Source organism: Equus quagga, chromosome 6 (genome assembly GCF_021613505.1).
Source record: "Equus quagga isolate Etosha38 chromosome 6, UCLA_HA_Equagga_1.0, whole genome shotgun sequence".
NCBI classification, from domain to species: domain Eukaryota; kingdom Metazoa; phylum Chordata; class Mammalia; order Perissodactyla; family Equidae; genus Equus; species Equus quagga.
In genome coordinates this window covers 38,669,243-38,688,660 of record NC_060272.1, presented here as the reverse complement: position 1 = coordinate 38,688,660, position 19,418 = coordinate 38,669,243, and the positions used below count along the sequence as shown (strand labels likewise).

Genomic DNA, 19,418 nt, shown 5'->3' with positions numbered 1-19,418 from the left:
ATCCCATCACACTAGAATTTCCTTAAACAGAGCCAAGTTCCTTCCCACCTCAGATGATTGGCACCACCATTTCCCTCTCACGAACATTTTGTAGCCACTCTTTGCCTGATTAATTCTGCCTCCTCCTTTACAACTTAGTATAAGCATCACTTATTTAAAGAGGATTTCCTAGTTTTACTCTCCCATAGTACCTTATAATTTTCCTTTCTAGCATTTACCACATATACAATTGTCATTTATAGAGATAATTTATTTGCATTCAACATATTAACCTTGACTCTAAGGTCAATATATTTGGACTTTGGTCACCATTGTATCCCTAGTGCCACCTACACAGCTCCTGGTACACAGTAGTCAACAGTCACTCACCCTCTCACTGTTTCATTCAACAATGAATGCTAGGTACACACATTTATCTAGGCACTTCGGTTACAGAAGTTTAAAAAAATGCTACCAAGGAGCTACCACATTAATGATGGACATAGACAACAACAGGAACAAAAAATATATATATATGACAGAAAAGACAGGAACTAATAAGTACTCTAAAGGATATAAAGCAGTGTGAGGGAATAGAGTGTTTTGAAGGCAGTGCCACTTTCTATAGACTATTCAAAGAAGAAGTCTGTGTGAAAGTGACATTTGAACAGAGATCTGAATGAGACAGAGCCGAGGGATATAAATATTTGAAAGAAGAGTGTTTCTGGCAGAGGGAAGAAAGAACAAGCGCAAAAGTCCTGGGGTACTATTATGCTTGGTGCAGTCGATAAGCAGTAAGAAGGCTGATGTGGCTAGAACTGTGCGAACACGGAAAATAATAGCAGGAAATACCACTGGAAAGAAAGTTAGAGGAAAATCATGTGTAGTCTTGTTGAATTATTGAATTCAGGAGTCAAATACTAAAAGAATACCCAAGGGAACCACAGGAATTAATTACTATATTTCAATGTACTAGATGCCTTGTTGGGACAAAACAAATTTCAATGGAAAGACTTGTTCTCTGTCATAAAGGAGTTTGCAACATTGTTGTGAAGGCCAGTCACAGAGACGTAACAGGTAAGTAACAGCATAAGGAAGTTTGTGATAATATCACATAATCTTAAGAAAAGGAATACCAAGATTTCAAATGAGGGAGACAATGGCATGAAAAGGTTTAAAATTTTTCTTACTCATAGATGAACTTAAACTAGAAATTGAGATGTTACTAAGAATTAGACACCATAGATCCCAGACAAGATAAATATGAGTAAAGTACAAGTGATGGGAATTCATGGCACATATTTAGAAAGAGTGAAGTTAATTCCATTTATTTTTTAGGAAAAATGCCCAAGTAGTGGTTCAGAAGCGAGATGTGGAGGATCATGAATTTCAAAATACGGAGTTGAACCTGCTATTCTGGGGTATGTGTTGAAGACAATATTAGAGTAGGAAAACAAGTCAGTTTATTTTCTCTGTAAGAAAAATTGTGGATACGGAATTGGAGGATTCAGGAACCCCTGAAAGGGCTGTGGAAGCGAAGGTCAGGGAACTTTCTATTAATGATCTGGACCTTCAGTTCAACGTGAACTGTTCTCAAAAGCACTCCACAAAGGCACTACACTCCTCAGAAACCTCCAGAAGGCTCCCATCAATTGTCTCAGTCTACAGCAGTGAAGTTAATCACTTTCAAGGGCACATTTAGAAGTTATTTCAACTTTCCCTTAGTGCACATCTCTGCCTGCAACTGCATGTGAGCTCGCATCTTCCACCTCTTCCCTTTTCCATGTCTTGTATGAATGTCTCTTATTGGCAAACTCTAGCTCAGAACCATATGGAGAGGGGATTTCTGGGAAATTCAGTTCCAGGCATCTCCTCTCAAGGCAAAGATGATCTTGGAGGGAAATGGTAGTGATGATCAGCAGAAATACACAACCCAGAAGAGAGAAAGATCAGAGGACTGAAGTAGACTCTGGACTTTGCATTCTTCTTCACACAAAGCAGATCAACGCTAACATCATTCTTTCATGTAATATTTAATTTGAACAGAAGATTACACTATTAAAATGAAAAACAGAATGATAAACACAAATATTACTGTTTTAGACATAAGTCCATTCTATCAAATACATGAAGACAGCTATTTTCATTCCCTAATATTACTCAGCCATAGAGATCCGTAATTTTTTTAACTTTTCTTCATGATTATAAAATATTTGCTATTCTTGATATTCTCATCTGTTTGTTTGTCACTCTCTAATGCTTCTAAAATGTGATGTCCAGAATTAAGTACAGGTCTCATAATGAACTCCGACTAATAGAGTACAAGAGGATTATTTCTTACAGTTATTTTGTGCTATCTGTATATTCATGTAGCCAAAGTTTAAATTAATGTTTAAGAATTAATTTCACCCTTCTTCCTAATATTGAGCTTTCAATAAAAATTTTCCATTATTTTGCACATGAACTACCGTCAAGCTGGGTTATCTTCCCTGAAAAGATTTTGGAACCATCCACACAAAATCAATAGCCAAATCCAAATAAATGAGTGAAATTTACAAAAGAAAGATAGCAAATCATGTAAATAGCAAAGGCAGATAGTAAGTTAATGTCTGTACATTGAAAATCAAGTTCATATGTAAAAAATTTTATCAAGGATATTGAAAATTAGAAAGAAAAGAATGTTATTTACGAAATAAAGAAAGAATAAGTAATTAGAACCAATAAAGAAGTTACTTCAGTCTCCAGAGGTAGGAAAACTGGGATAACGTGCTACTCAAGTAGTTAAGAGAAAAACATGATAACTTAATAGGTTTCTCTCTAAGTACAGATTGAATAGATTGGATGAGGACATGTGCCTGGTTAAACAAGGATCGGAAGCAATACGTGGTGAAAAATTATATCAGATGCAAAATACTCATTTTAAAGTGTCAGAACTGAGAGAAAATAGTGATCTAGGATGACAACTGGTCGGTAAATTTTGTTCGCTAAAATAATAAACCCATGAGCATCTGGAGAATACTGGAGTTTCATATTTCCAAAAGAATTCAAAATCATTAAATTTCAATAGACATAACACAACACATAATCTATTCATAGTCTCAAAAATAAATTAAGATAGAGTTGCTTAGAATGTTGAGTGTCTTAGCTAGAACTCTTCTTTATTTCTCTTATAAATATATTTTACTATGGAGTATACATTTTGAAGTGTTTAACGAAAAAAATCTCGTTACTATCGTGTGACAAATTGCAGAACAGTCCAAGCAGCTGCAAGAAAAACATTTTTATTAGTAAATTAATAATTTCAAACTAGACCAGAAGGGACGATTATCCCTCTGGATATGGAGGCACATTGTTCTCTGGCTTAGCTAAGCCAGGAGCTCCTAATTGTAATGAAATGTGCATAGTTAAATGACTGCAGTTGGACTTTGATATTTTGGTTGATGAAGTACTTGTTTACATTGATTTTATATAGTTCATGTCATTTCAATAGTAGTACTGTGCCCTGTCGTGGAATATTTTGAGAGAAGAATTTGACAGTAGAATTACAAAGCATGTATCTCCTTCTTTGTACTTCTATATTTTCACTTAATTTACTAATCTGCTTAAAGGATTAAAGAAAAAATTAAAATAATATTGAGATTCTGTCTAAGAATAACAATTAGAAGACTTTCAAATGGCTGACTGTCATTAGTGATTTGAAAAGGCATTAAATCTTAAAATAAGAGCTTTTTAATAAATAGCAACTATAAAGTTAATGAGATTTATCTCTTATAAATTCTTTCCTTGAGCTGGAAAGGTAAAGTTCTATACTTTACAATTGATTTTTTCAATAGTAACAATGAAAACAATAATGTTAATAATAATAACAATAGCAAAAATGGCTGGCATTTTATATAGGGCTTGCAACATGCCAGGCATTGTATTAAGTGCTTTTAGAATGATTATTTCTAGGGTATGAAATATAATGGGTATGAAACTATTGTAACTGATTATTCTGCTCTAGAATAAAGATAATGTATAAAAAAAGATCCAAACCATGAAGTTCACACATTTAAAGTGTACAGTTCAATGATTTTTAGTATCTTTATAAAACGGTTAAAATTCATACACATATACATATTTATTTATATAGAAAAAATCAAGGAGAAAAGTATAAAATAGGCTTAAATTATTTTAGGAGTATTTATTGAGTAATATTCACTCAATTTAAACCCACTGTGAACATGGTACAGAAAGTCAAATTTAAAAAAATTAGATCAATTGGTTTATATATCTAAATATTTTCCCTTAGTATAGAAGTTCCCAGGAGTTCTGAAATCCAATATTCACTATACCAATACTTTGCCATATACACAATAACTATATCTTTTCTCCACAAATTATACAAGCAAAGCCATACCAAATATAACATGCTATGATGAAAAGTGTATTAGCCAGCTCCGGCTGCCATAGCATAATACCATATGCTGGGTGGCTTAAACAACAGGAGTTTATTTCTCACAGTTCTGGAGGATAAGTCCCAGATCAAGGTGTAGGTTGATTGGTTCCCTGGTGAGGACTCTCCCTGGCTTGCACATGGCTACCTTCTCACTGTGTCCTCACATGGTGGAGAGAGAGGAAGCAAACTCTCTTGTGTTTCTTCTTATAAGGGCACTAATCCCATCATGAGGGCCCTACATCCAGGACCTCATCTAAAGCTAATTACCTTCCAAAGTTCCCATCCAAATACCATCACAGCAGGGCTTAGGAGTTCAACATATGCATTTTGTTGAAACAACTCAGTCCATAGGAGAAAGGTTGCAAGAAAAATGCAAAAAAAACTATAGGTGTTTGTAGCACAGACTGCTAGCTCTTCACTAGAAAGGAAAGGAAAAAAAGAGAAGCTGTGGAAGCAGATGTAAAAAGATAGATATGCCAGGAACAATTAAGGAAAATTTGTTTAAAAACATTTAAAAATTCCAAATAGTCAATATCTATATCTATATTGCCTATAAAATGTATATAATCCATAAAGCAATAATAAAGTCCATTACATAATGTCTTTTTTACTTTGAGATTAAAAACACTATATGGTACATTGTGTCCCATAATAAAAATGTGGCAAGCATGTAAATCTCATTGTAAACTTAAAAAAGTTGTTCAATGTCATGTCTGTAAATATTTTAACTTCTGACAAAGGACTATGCCTCTATTATTAAAATATTACATTTCCTTACCATTGTGTAGCTGTGGGCCACCTTCATTAACTCAATGCATCCTTGAGCATCTGCAAATGCTCGGATTCCTAGGCAGTTGGATGGATGCAGCAGCTTCATGAGGAAGTGGCAGCACACTTCTACTACTTGAGGAAGCTGCAGAAGGCACGCTGCAGCAAGAAGGTTCTCAATGGTGTCTTCCTTTAACTCCAAGCAACCTAAACATTTAGTGAAGAGAATTATGAAATGCGGCTTAAAACATAAAATAACATGTACCATTGTATGACTCAAAACATTAGGCCAATCTGCTAGAAACGATCTGAACCGAGATCAGTAATCAAGATAAATAGAACTCACTAAAGGCCAGCAAATGTTGTAAGCACTTTGCATCTCTTACTTCATGTAATGTTCAAAATTATCTAGTACCTATGCGGTTTCACCTAAAATATCTATATCCACTTCAGCAGGGATTATGGTTGCTCCTTTGCTTGTGAATTAAGAAACAAAAGAGTAATAAGGTTCAAAATACATGTCTACAAACTTAAGAGAGCAAAGATTCACTAAATTTCTGACAATATATATGTCTATGAACATGAAATACCCATGTGTGGATAATTAATATGTGTATATTTATATACATTTATGTATACATGTGTTGTAGATTAATAGTATATTCAACTCATTGTACCCATTTTTATAATTTTCTATAACTTTTCTTTCCTTTTGGTCAGTTATTTGACCCTCAAAAAATGAGCTTTTTCAGTCTTTCCTCTTTTTTGAAGTATTTTATTAAGGGGATGGAGATGTTTTTGGAATGTTTGTAGAACACATCTGTGAAAGCTTCTGGGCTTAATTATCTGGCATTAGGTTTTATTTAGCAATTAAATTCATCTTTAATAGGTTTAGTCCCATTCAGATTTTCCATCAGTATTGAGTGCGTTTTTCTAAGTAGTACTTTTCCGGAAGTGGTTTATTCCATCTTAGTTTTTGTGGCCCAGACTGCTACCGTTCACTAGGAATTCTTTACTCGTTTTTCCTGAACACAAAGCCAGACCACATGTTAATGTCATAACACATGTCAAAGGACTATGAGCAGAGGCATGTGTGTTTCTACCACAAAAAGGCATTTATGATATAAAAGTGCCACATTCATGCTCTATTTCCCCTCTACCAGCTAATTCAAGATGACATAAAACCCTAGTGGATGGAAGATACACAAGAAGTTAGAAGTAAGGTGCCTGGGTCCCAGAATCATCACGCAGAACTATAAGCTTCAGATCGTAATACTCAATATTTAAACTAGTAGTACGGAAATAATAAACTCTAAGTATTCAAGTATATACATAGTTTTATTAGTTCTTATGCCCTAATCTATTCTAAACAGTGCAGTTTTAATTTTATTTTAATTAGTCTGTACCTGTACTTATGTAAAAATTTTTATACCATGTGTTTATTTTTTCCTTCTGCCATTTTTTATTTTGGTAAATTAACCAATATTTTCAGTGGATTGTCTAATTGATTAACTAGTTCAGAGAATCAACTCTTTTTGGTTCTTCTTAATGAACAATATAGGGTAATGATAATGGATGTGAGTTTTTAGGAATATAATTACTTATTGATTTTGTTTAGAAATTATTGGCCTTGGGGCCGGCCGGGTGGCACAGAGATTAAGTGCGCACCTTCCACTTCGGCGGCCCAGGGTTCGCCAGTTCAGATCCCGGTGCGGACATGACACCGCTTGGCACGCCATGATGTGGTAGGCGTCCCACATACATAGTAGAGGAAGATGGGCATGGATGTTAGCTCAGGGCCAGTCTTCCTAAGCAAAAAAAGGAGGATTGGCAGCAGTTAGCTCAGGGCTAATCTTCCTCAAAAAAAAAAAAAAAAAGAAATTATTGTTCTTGCTGAATATGATGATAAAGTCCATCATGAATTCTAGAAAATTTTTGCCCATTTTCATTGAAGTGGTTCTTCCTTCTCACCATTGCTTCCTCAATTTTCTCTTATAGAGTATTTCTAAGAGATACATATTGGATTGTATTATTCTCTCCTCGATGTCTGCAATTATTTTACATCTTCTATTTATTAATTCTCTCTCCAGAATACTAATATTTTGTTTAAACCTGATATTTTAAACTGCAATAGCTAGTTTATTTTTACTTCTAGAAGTACTCTTTATGAGAATTATTTGTACCAAAAGTTTATAATATTTTCATATCTACCTTTAAAATCATGGACACGTCTTTGATAAATTAATCTACTGTTTAATCCTGACTTATTAAAGATCTAAATAACCTTTAATTCTAGAAGTTCTACCCATGAAAATTATTCATTTCAGAGAACTTTTAGTTCATAAACATCAATTTTTACTCAGTCTCAAAGAGTTTTTATAATGTTTTCATTTTTCTTTGATTACTGATTTAATTTCTACTGTCTTTATATAACTTTACCACATTAGTTTTAATTTAACTGAAAACAAGGGTGTATGCTTTCAGTTTAACAGGGAAATTTTGAGAACTATAGATGGCTTTCTAAGAAAATAATGTTGCTTTATTCACCTTTCTGAGTCTTTTAAATTTGACTGAGGTTTGAATTATCCAAGCTAGTTTTATTTATATATTTCTTTTACTCTTTGACTCAGTAAGCCCTACTTTGTAGCTTCTAATATTTAATGATAGTGACTAGTCCTTATATAAAAGGGACATATGTTTTAATTCATCTTTGAAATTGGAAGATAGGCTGCACTAAATTTGAAACTCAAAGGTGAGGCTATAGGGAAAAAATAATTCTGATTAACCTTCATTATTAATGTGCTGTCATCTAATCAAAATTTAAAAGTGTATTCTTGCCAGTTGGAATATATTTTCTAACTGCTACTATATTATTTTCTTAGACTTCTCCTTTTTTCAACATGAACATTTCTATGACAGGTTAGAGAAGTTGTCTACTTTCAAAAATTCATCTTTCAAGGACAGAGTATTTATTAAGAAAGACTTATAAATGAAATGCCTTTATTTTTTTCACACCAAAGATTCTATTCTGGAATTTAAAAAAAATTTGCAGTGACTTGCAAGAATACTGTAATAAATACTCATATACTGTTTATCTAGCTTCACTGAGTGTTAACATTTTAACATATTTGCCTGTGTGTGTGCATAGTATCTATGTTGTAGTTACTGAATTATTTGATAGTTACTTTCAACCATGATATTTTAACCCCTAAATGTTTTAGAATGTATCTCTAAGAACAAAAGCATTCTCCTACAGAGCTGTAATATAACTATCACACTCATGAAATTGAAATAATAGCATTTGCTATAATGTAAATTTCCCCAAACATCCAACTAATGTGCTTTATAGATTTTATCTTTTAACTCAGGATCCAATCAAGCTTCACATATTACATTTACTTGTTATGTCTCTTTAACGTCCTTTAATCTAGAACAATTTCTTAGCCATTTTGACCTCAGGAAATTTATATTAATCATGTGTCCAGGCTAGTTGTTTTGTAGAATACCTCAATTTGAATAAGTCGTATTATTTCCCCATGATTGGGTTTAGCCGAATCCTTTTTAGTGGGGACAATACAGGTGATGTTGTACCCTTTCCGGTGCCTTAGAGAGGGAGGCTCATGATGTCAATGCGTCTCGGTGTTGACGGTGTAAGGTTTGGTATCTCCTTTACGGCAGGGTCTGGCAGGTTTCTTCATTTTAAAGAAAATTTTCCTTTATAATTAATAAGTAGTCTTTAGGGTGAGGGATCATTTTGCTTTCAAACATGATATTTCACCCATAACTTAACATGTTTAATAGGTAAAGAGTATTATGTTTTATTTATGAGTTTCACTGAAAGAATAAGACAGCAAAGGAATCTAAAATATGCTTCTAAGTGTAGCAAGGGATTTGATGGGAAAAAAAGCAGGTAAAGTGGAAACAACAAATTGAAAGGAACAATAAATGATAGCAAAATTAAAATACTTTTTATTATATATTACTTTTCAATTAAATTAGCTACCTAAAGTTGAGTTTTGATATAAAAGAGGAACACTATCAATAATAAAAGTTAGAAATTAAATTTCTAAAATTTTCATAAAGACACAAGGACCCTATTGTTCAGGTATTATCAGCTAAGAGAAAATTGAGAGTCATAGATCACTTCAGCAGAAGAGACATTCGCCAATAGCAATAAAATTCTTTGAGGTGTTTATATTGCATATTATCAATAACATTATCATCCAATAATAATGTCAAACAAAATCTTCATCTGAAGTTGAAGGATTCACACCAAGTCAAATGATTTTAAGACTAATTATATCAGTACAATTATTGGTATATATTTTAAGGTTTATAAAATATTACAGTAAGCACAGGAAAAAATATTCTACAAATTACAGTAAGCTATTTTTATATCAATTTCAGATGATTTATGAAAGGTGTATCTGCACTTATAAAAAAGTAAACTATAGAGCAGATAATATGAATACATTAAAATCTGTTATTGTTTACAATTAATTATAAGTATAACAATTTTTTATAAATATCTTTAAAATATTGTCATGATTTAAGAGCTTCAGAGGAATTTTGCCTAAAAGTTTTTGGCAAGATCATCAAGAACACGGTTGCATGCTTCTTAGCATAGATCTTGTGAAAATAAAAAATGATAAATGTAGATGGCATGGCTTCTATAAATTCTATTTTATTGTGATTTTGGACCATTGGGAGAGTGACTTTCTTTAGTTTTAATTAACTAGTTGTTCTCAATAGCACTTGTCCAGAGAAGAATTAACACAGCAGGCCTGAACTATTCTTGAAAAGGCCTGCATGCAAGATTTGCCCTTGACTCACGTCTGAGAACTTAGATTTCAAGACGGTTCTCACCATTAACTAATACGAATGTCTCACTGTGCTTAAACTGTTTGTATAAACAATATGGTTTATGCTGAACACCTGCTTTCGTTCTGGGAGTCTGGAATTTTGGTACATGTTAAGCAGAGGCTGCCTAATGATCAGTATTCAATAAAAAAAAACCCAGGCACTTAGTCTCTAATGAATTTCCCTGGCTGGCAACCATTCACACACTTTGTGACAACAAATTGCAGAGGAAATTAAGTGTGTCCTATGTGACTCCACTGGAAAGGACCCTTGGTAATTTGCCCCTGGTTTCCCTTAGACTTCGCCCTATGCACCATTTCACTTTCTGGTTGTATTTTGTATCCTTTTGCCATAAAAAATCATAGCCATTGGTATGACTATAGGCTGAGTCCTGTGAGCCAGTCCAGTGAACCATCAACCTGGAGGGAGCATCTTGGGGATGTCCCAACACAGCATTCTACTTAGAATATTTGGGGTGTTAGGTGAAGTTTTAGACATACTGTATTCATGGGCTGGAAGATACAATATTGTTAAAGTTTCAATTCACCCTAAATTAATCTACAGATTTCTTACAATCATATTCAAAATCCGAGCAGACTTTTTATTGAAATTGCCAAACTGATTCTAAAATCCATATGTAAACGCAATGGCCTAGAATAACCAAAACAATTTTGGAAAAGGAACAAAGTGGGAGTAATAACACCAGTAGATTTTAAGACTTGTTACAAAGCTGCAGTGATTCAAGCTGATTGGTATAGGTCTAAACATGGGCAAACAGATCAATGGAAAAGAATAGAGTCCAGAAATAGAACCATCCACAAGTAAACAACTAGTTTTTTCAAAGGCAATTAATGAGAAAGGACGGTCATTGAACAAGTGGAGCTGGCCCAGTCTGACATCCATGTACAAAAACTTGTATTTTAATCCATACCTCACTCAATACAGTCCTGCACCGCATGTCCAATAGTGGTCCCATAAGGTTAGTACCACGTAGCCCAGGTGTGTAGTAGGCTATACCATCTAAGTTTGTTTAAGTGCACTGTATGATGCCCACACAATGACCAAATCACCTAATGACACATTTCTCAGAACATATCCCCATGGTTAATTGCAACATGACTGTATACAAAATTTATTCAAAATGGATCAGAGTCCTAACTGTAAAACCTAAAACTACAGATCTTCTACAAGAAAACATAGGAGAAAATCTTTGTGACCTTAAGTTAATTAAAGATTTCTTAGATAAAACATCAAAAGCATAATCCACCAGAAAAAAATTGTTAAACTGGACTTCATAAAAATCATTGCAAATGACAATATTAAAAGAACGAAAAATAAAGCATAGACTGGGAAAAATTCTTTGCAAAATGATATATCTGATATAGTACTTGTATTTAGAATGCAAAAAAGAACTCTCAAACTCAATAATAAGAGAAAAGTTAAATATGGGCAAATGATTTAAACAGACATTCCACAAAAGAAGATATATGGATGGAAAAATACACAAAATCATCACCGTTTAGGAGAATGCAATTTAAAAGCACAGTGAGATACTACTACACACACATTAGAACTGCTGGTGGGAGCACGAAATGGTATAACATTTTTGGAAAGTAGTTTTGCAGTTACATCTTTCAAATGACTCGGTCATTCCACTCCTAAGTATTTGCCCAAGAGAAATGAAAGAATATATTGATATAAAGCCTTGTACATGAATGTTTATAGCAGATTTATTTTATAATGGCCAAACACTGGAAGCAACCCAAATGTTCAAGTGACTGGCTAAAAAAATTGTAGTATATATATATATATATATCTCTCCAGTGGAATACTACTCAGTAATAACAAAGAAAGATGTATGCAACATCATGGTTAACTATGCTGAGTGAAAAATAATTAGGCTGAATGAAAGAAATCAGACAAAAAATAAACTCCACGAGCCAATTTAATTGAAATTCTTAAACGACCAAACTAATCTATTGTGATAGAAATCAGATCATCAGTACCTGAGCATGGGGTAAAGGTGAGGAGGAGCAAGAAGACAGATAATAAAAGGGCTTAAAAAAACATCTAGGGGTAATGGATATATTCATTATCCTGATAGTAGTCATGGTTTTACGTATCACTTACATTTGCATATGTCAAAATATCAAATTGCACATCTTATATACGTACAGTATTATATGCTCATTACTCATCAATAAAGCTTTAAAAATATTCTAATATTAACAAAAATGATTTGAGTTGACTGGTAATTGTAAATACTGTCTGAAGGCTTTAATTCAAACTTTACTCACAAAATCACAAAGATATGATATCACTATTTAGAGACATTGTGGATTATATGTCAATTTTTTTCTTGAAATTTACAATAAATAGAACATAGTATAGTCACGGAAACTTCACATATCCCATTATCATGACCAACATAGTGCTAAAATAATCTTATAAGTGTAAACCTAACGTACAAAATGATGTGCATGGGTGTGTGTACACGGTTGTATCTTTACCCTCCCAGTCAACACTTGAAATGAGTTGACATAATATACATAATAATTAACATAATAATGGCAGTGAAATAAGCTATAGGATATGTAAAATATGTTTGCAAAAGAAAATAATTATTTAGCCCAAATTGCAATACTGAGTTTAGCACTGTACTTCATAATAATTTAGATAAAATTTTAGCAGGGCATCTGTCCATCCTTTCCTGTTAAAAAAAAAGAAGAAAACTTTTGAATTCTCTCATGTTATCTGCTGTAAACTAATTTTTAAAGTGGCTTATTGGTAACTTTTGATGTAAATTTGGATGATATAAACATCATTTGTTCCAAAGAGTTAAAAATGTTCTATTTTTTTTATCTTGGATTATATCCAATGAAAAGATTCATTTGTAAAAGCCAGAGGGCGCAAATGGAATATTAGTGAGTGATGAGCCTGAGCGCACACCAATTGAGCTACGTCATGCATGGTATATTTCTTTATATCCGTAACCTGGCCATTTCACTGATGGACTTCAATGGTAAAAAGGCAAAAATCTGCCACATATTTGACTTAAAAGTGCACTTAAAAAAAGACATGAATACTGTTAATGAAAACATTATCTACACTTTCATTCAAAGTTAACTTTCAAGACATAATGTTCACAAACGGCTTTCAGTTTACTAATAGGGAAAATCTACATGTTTTTCCCTTAGGTGCCATAGAAAATTGGCTTAAAAATATCTGATACCTAGATGAAACGATAGATACCTACGTAGCCTGTGCCTATAGTAACAGAAAACCTTGAGAAAAATTTCTCAAATAATAAGGAAATATTTATAACCTCTTTTGAAAAGTCTACAGGAAGGTTCTTTCCAGAACTGATTAATTGAAAGGCCCAACACATGATCAGGAAACAGCCATCTTCCCAAGTGACTTGCTGTTTCCCTCATGGTTGCCATAGTTTCAAGCTTCACAGTTTCAAACTTTTCAAGCTTTCAAGTTTCAGACAGGAAAACACCCACCAGAAGAGGAATTATTCCTTCATGTATATTTCTCTTGCATCAGTGAAGAAATCTTTACTAAAATCTCCCCAGAAGTCTTTTCTCCATGTTGCCTCAGTAAAATTGTATCATATCACCACGCCTAACTCGATAATTAGAAATGGGTAAAACCCAAATGATTTATTTTGACCCTATACGAATTAGAATTATAGAATTAGAATCACCCTCCCTTGAGTCAACTGGAGGAGTAAGAAGGGAATGACTCTTGGATAGAGTACCTTCAATGTGTGCTACTACTTATAGTCTCATTGTAAGTAAATACATTACTGAGAGTTCCAAATCCATATTATAGACAAACTCTGATTTTCTATAAGAGAATATCATTAAATTTACACTGTATTAGAATGAAAATGTATAAAATAGAATGGGGAGGAAAAACTGAAGATTATAGAAGAATATAGATCTATACTATTCTATTTTTTTATTTCCTTTTTTCCTTTTTTATTGCAGTAACATTGGTTTATAACATTATATAAATTTCAGGTGTACATCATTATATTTCAATTTCTGTGTAGATTGCATCATGTTCACCACCCAAAGAGTAATTACAATCCATGACCACACACATGTGTCTAATTACCTCTTTCACCCTCCTCCCTTCCCACTTCCCCTCTGGTAACCACCTGTCCAATCTCTGTCTCTATGTGATTGTTTGTCGTTGTTGTTATCTTCTACCTATAAGTGAGATCATACAGTATTTGACTTTCTCACTCTGACTTACTTTGCTTTCCATAATACCCTCAAGGAGGCCCATTCATGTTGTCACAAATGGCTGGATTTCATCCTTTCTTATGGCTGAGTAGTTTTCCATTATGTATATATACCACATCTTTATCCATTCATCCCTTGATGGGCACCTAGGTTGCTTCCAAGTCTTTGCTATTGTGAATGATGCTATAATGAACATGGGATGCATGTATCTTTACGCATTCATGTTTTCACATTCTTTGGATAAATACTCAGCAGTGGAATAGCTGGATTGTACGGTAGTTCTATTCTTAATTTTTTGAGGAATCTCCATACTGTTTTCCATAGTGGCTGAGCCAGTTTGCCCTCCCACCAGCAGTGTATGAGGGTTCCCTTCTCTCCACACCCTCTCTAATACTTGTTGTTTCGTGTCTTGTTAATTACAGCCATTCTGACAGGATATACTGCTCTATTTTTTAATAGACAAGTGGTATCCTATTGACTACTGTGCTGTATTACCATATTTCATCTATAAAATCAATTACACTGAAAAAAGTATGCATTTTACCAGTTGGTGCAAATATCTATCTATCTGTCATCTATCTTTCATCTACCTACCTATCTATCTATCTTTAATGGAAGGAAAGAGAAAGAATATATTGCCGCACTAGAAATTAAAACAAAATGAAAATTGACATTTTAGTAATTCAGAGGAATTAAAAATTTTTTTTCTTTTTCTTTTTTTTTTGGTGAGGAAGATTGTCACTGAGCTAACATCTGTGCCAATCTTCCTCTATTTTGTATGTGGGATGCCACCACAGCATGGCTTAATGAGCGATGTGTAGGTCTGCACCTGGAATCTGAACCTGGGAACCTAGACTGCCAAAGTGGAGTGTGTGAACCCAACCACTACACCACTGGACCAGCCCCAATAACTTTTTTCTTAGAATATTTTAAGATTTACAGAAAATTTGTAAAGATGGGACAGAGATTTCTCATGTAACACACACTTGTTTTCCCTAGCTATTAACATTCTACATTAGTATAATGCATATGTTAAAATTAGTGGACCAATATTGTTATATTAGTATTAATTAAAGTCCATACTTTACTCACATTTCCTTAGATTTGTTACCTATTGCCTCACCATGATCTGACACAGGATACAACATTTCATTTAGTCACTATGTCTCCTTAGGCTCCTCTTGGCTGTGACAGTATCTCAGACTTTCCTTGTTTTTGATGATTTTGACAACTTTGAAGAGTGCTGCATAAGTATTTTGTAAAATGTCCTTCAATTAGGATTTTTCCAATTGTGATTACACTGGGATTATGGGCTTTTGGTCTCATCACATAGTATCAAGGTTACATACTATCGACATGACATATCACTGTTGATGTTAATTTTGATCACTTGGTAGACATAGTGTTTGTCAGGTTCCCCCATGGTAAAATTACTCTTTTAGCTCCTTTTCCATACTGTGTTGTCTGGAAGAAGGTCCCTATGTACTGCCACACTTAAGGAGAGGGGCATTATGCTCTATCTCCTTAGGGCAGATTAATTATGTAAATGATTTGGAATTCTACACGGAAGATTTGTATATTCTCTGTCATGTATTACTTACTTAGCAATTTACTTATATCAATAAATTCATAGGATTTTTCTGAATGTTTCCAAAAAAACAGGAAAGTTAAGGCAATTTTGTTTTACATCATTTTATTATTTTTAGTAGGCTTACATTCTTTTTTAATGGTTACAAAGAGAAACTTATTTTTACTGCCATTTAGACTTTTGCTTCCATCAAATTATTCCTTATTCTAATTTGTGACATATTACTGGGACCCTGCTCTCCCCTCACTCTCTTCCTCTCATCTGGAAAAAAAAATCTGGTTGTCCTCTAAAAATTATAGCAAACTAGTTTTAGAAAAGAGAATGACAAGCTATACCTGGGAAATTCTATAAGCTTAGAGTTTATTAATCATTAAACAATGTCTCACATGCCTTGCAGCCACAAGAAAAGCACAGTTTATGTTTTTTTGATACTAAATATGTCTCATAGCTCAAGAGCTCACTGTTAGAAAAATCAGGGAAATATCTACACTAGAACCAATAAAAAAGTAGTAGTTGCAACAGCAAAGGCCATCATTTTTCCATTCCTACCTGCCCACCTTTTTATTTAGAAAGTCCACTGGGTGTCAGGTCAGAACCAAAAATATCAGCAGTTCCTATTTACTTAAATTGTTTTAAATCTACTATCCTTTCATATCCGTCATTTGGAAAGAACAAGGAATTGTTTGCTGAGTAAAAATCTTGACTTTGTTCAAACATTTCCTTGACCCGCATCTATGCACAGGTGTTTAACTTCCTTAACTTTAAGATAGCATAGACCCCTTTATTTTCAGTTATATAGTAATTTATAACTCTATCCCTAATCAACTAGGTAGATTTTCCCACTCCCAGTATTTGCTGTAGAGTTTAATCTAAAACGCTTGACACTCAATACTCAAGGAAATTTTGGTTGTGAGAAAAATAAAAAGGATCAACAGATGGTTATACAAGTTATCTGAACTTCCACTGTAAGTAACATAATTTGGCAGCTTGTGTATCAGGCCTACCACAAATATGTTCTTTTGCTCATTACAGAATTAAATACTTTAGGATACCTTAGGCAGAACATGTACTCTCAAATTTACCACAGGTAATACTATTCTATTTAAACTAAATGTATCTTGAACCCAATTGAATTTCATCCCCGGATTTAATATTCTGTTGTTTAATACATGAAATTATTAGTAATCTGTGTGTCTGAACAACATCATTTGAACTCAAATCAGCCAAAAAAAGAAATAGTTCTGTAATTTGTTATGATATTCACTTTGGCGTATTAGTGAGGATGTATGAAGTACATAATGTTGTGCCTTAAAAGTATTCAAATATTCAAAAATATTCCTCTAGGATTTTAGGAAATATGCCTTTTAGATTTTAATATCAGAAATTTTTGTTTATATTGAGCAGAATACTTGTTTTTATTTTATAATGTAAATGAGTATGCTTCTTTCTTTGCTTTGGTGACCAAGAAGCTAAAACAAATTGGTATGTCATCTTTATGAATACAAACAGAATCTTTAGACCCTTACTTATGATGCAAACTATACCACTGGTGTCATGAATTTGAATGTGAGTGCCCTTTTCAGGTCTTTTTAATTTGAATTTCAAAGTCTTATAAACCAAGGATACTTAGGAATGAAACTAAGACCAAAGTCATAATCTTATGGCTTCTGTAAATGACTTCTTAGATATTTTTCTTCCTTTACGCCCTACTTCAATCAGGAAAACAGGGGGAGGGTTGAAAGGAATAAGTACAAGAGAACATAACTCCTCACTGGATAGATTTTACAGCAACTGTATATAGGAGTATGCTTTCGTAAAACTAGGTTGAATTGAAGTTATCTACAAAGTAGCTCCATCTTGGGGTGCTTAAATATTTTATGCACTAACGTGGATGGATGTGATGTGGAAAGAACAAAGTCAACAGTTTTGATGTATTATCTGATAATCTGCCCAGACTGGGAGTTCTACCATCCCACTTGCCCCGGAGGCCATCCCACCCACTTCCTCTGTTATAGGTCATTTCAGAGATTACCATTTTCATTTTCAGAGGTTTTTCTTGAAATCTTCACATCTAACAATCCATAGTCATAATCAATATTTCTTAGCCCTAATGAAATGGAAATGCAATAACTACAAAGTGTTGTTAAGGGGATATACAGTTAATTCTCCAATAAATATGAAGTTCCCAAAACACTACCCTAGCAATCTACTTATATATTACTAATACCTTATTTTCCCTCAATTATGTATTTTACTTTGAAGCCACTTTAAGCCATTCTGTGAAATGGCAAATTCAAATTAAATAAATATAAAAAATAAGATTTGTACTTGAGGTCCTAAATATGCTTCTTTAGCTTAACTTGATAATAATTTGTCAAAAAAATTCAAAAATGTACTACTATATAAAAAATGTCCAGTTATCAGAAAGTAGACTATATAGTCCAGGAAAATACATAAAAGTAATTAATGACACATGTTTCAAAATATTGTTTACATTTTGTACACATGGATGTATCAGAAATTAAAATGTTATAAATTAAACAAACTGATTTTTACAATTCTTCTTATGAGACTGAACTTCCTTTACTTGTCTACATTTTCTTTATTGACTTTTTATTCTGCATTATTCCCTTCTCTCTCTACTTCTAAACATTTCTCCAGAAAAGAAGAAAAGATGGGGTGGGATATACACATCAGACTTGTGTGAGCGCCATTTGGCTAAAAGGAATGCCATAGTAGCTACAATGTGCCTGAGAAGCAAGCAGACAGTCTGAAGACATCTTTAGGGTTATCTTGAGTGCATACTCTATTCTGGCCAAAATCTGGTTTCCTTTTGGGTAGCTCTTAGCATCCTTTATCTAAGGGAGACAAGGCATTTAAAATCAAATGCTTAGGGTTCTCATTATAAAATTCCTTTCTCAAACATCAAGGGGAAGTAAACTCCTCAATGAAGACATCAAATCAGGTAAATGGTAATTTACAGAAGTCTTAAGAAGGGTGTGGTGATTTTAAACAGAAAGTATTGGGAAGTAGTCAAAATTCAGCTAAAGTAGTATTTTTAAAATATATGTTTATTTAGAAATATATGTGAACTTGGTGCTTCTGTTTTCCCAACTGCAAGATAAAGCTGAATACTGAGATGTAACTGAGATGTGTGTGAAGCATCCTGAAAATGTTAAATAGGAAACACAAGCAGTATTTTTAATAATTCTTCTTATTTAGATAAAAATATTTTTTAAAAATCAGACAAAATTGCAAAGCTATGAAATTATGAACGTCCGAGCCTGAGAATAATATTTTAAATAGTGCTGTGATCCATCACAAACAATTCTCCTTCTGAATCTATATACTTTCCTCAGGTTACTCATAAGTTTGTGTTAAAGGAACTTAATTAAAAGGAAAAAATAATATTTGATGGCAGTTGGTACTAGGTCAACAGAAAGTCACAATTTTCACTCAATGTGGCGATAGCATAAGTACATGTGAACAACATTCTCTTTCATATTAATCAGACAAAATGTCGAGTAAT

The 19,418-nt window shown here is 33.3% G+C and overlaps 1 protein-coding gene across 1 annotated transcript in view; it reads right to left on the bottom strand.

Moving 5' to 3' along the window:
- KLHL1 (kelch like family member 1) overlaps nt 1-19,418 on the bottom strand; it is a 333,377-nt gene that overhangs the window by 173,796 nt on the left and 140,163 nt on the right. The window contains exon 4 of the mRNA XM_046665048.1: nt 5,196-5,392. Within this exon, the coding sequence (XP_046521004.1) occupies nt 5,196-5,392 (197 nt within the window). The remainder of the gene's footprint in view (nt 1-5,195; nt 5,393-19,418) is intronic.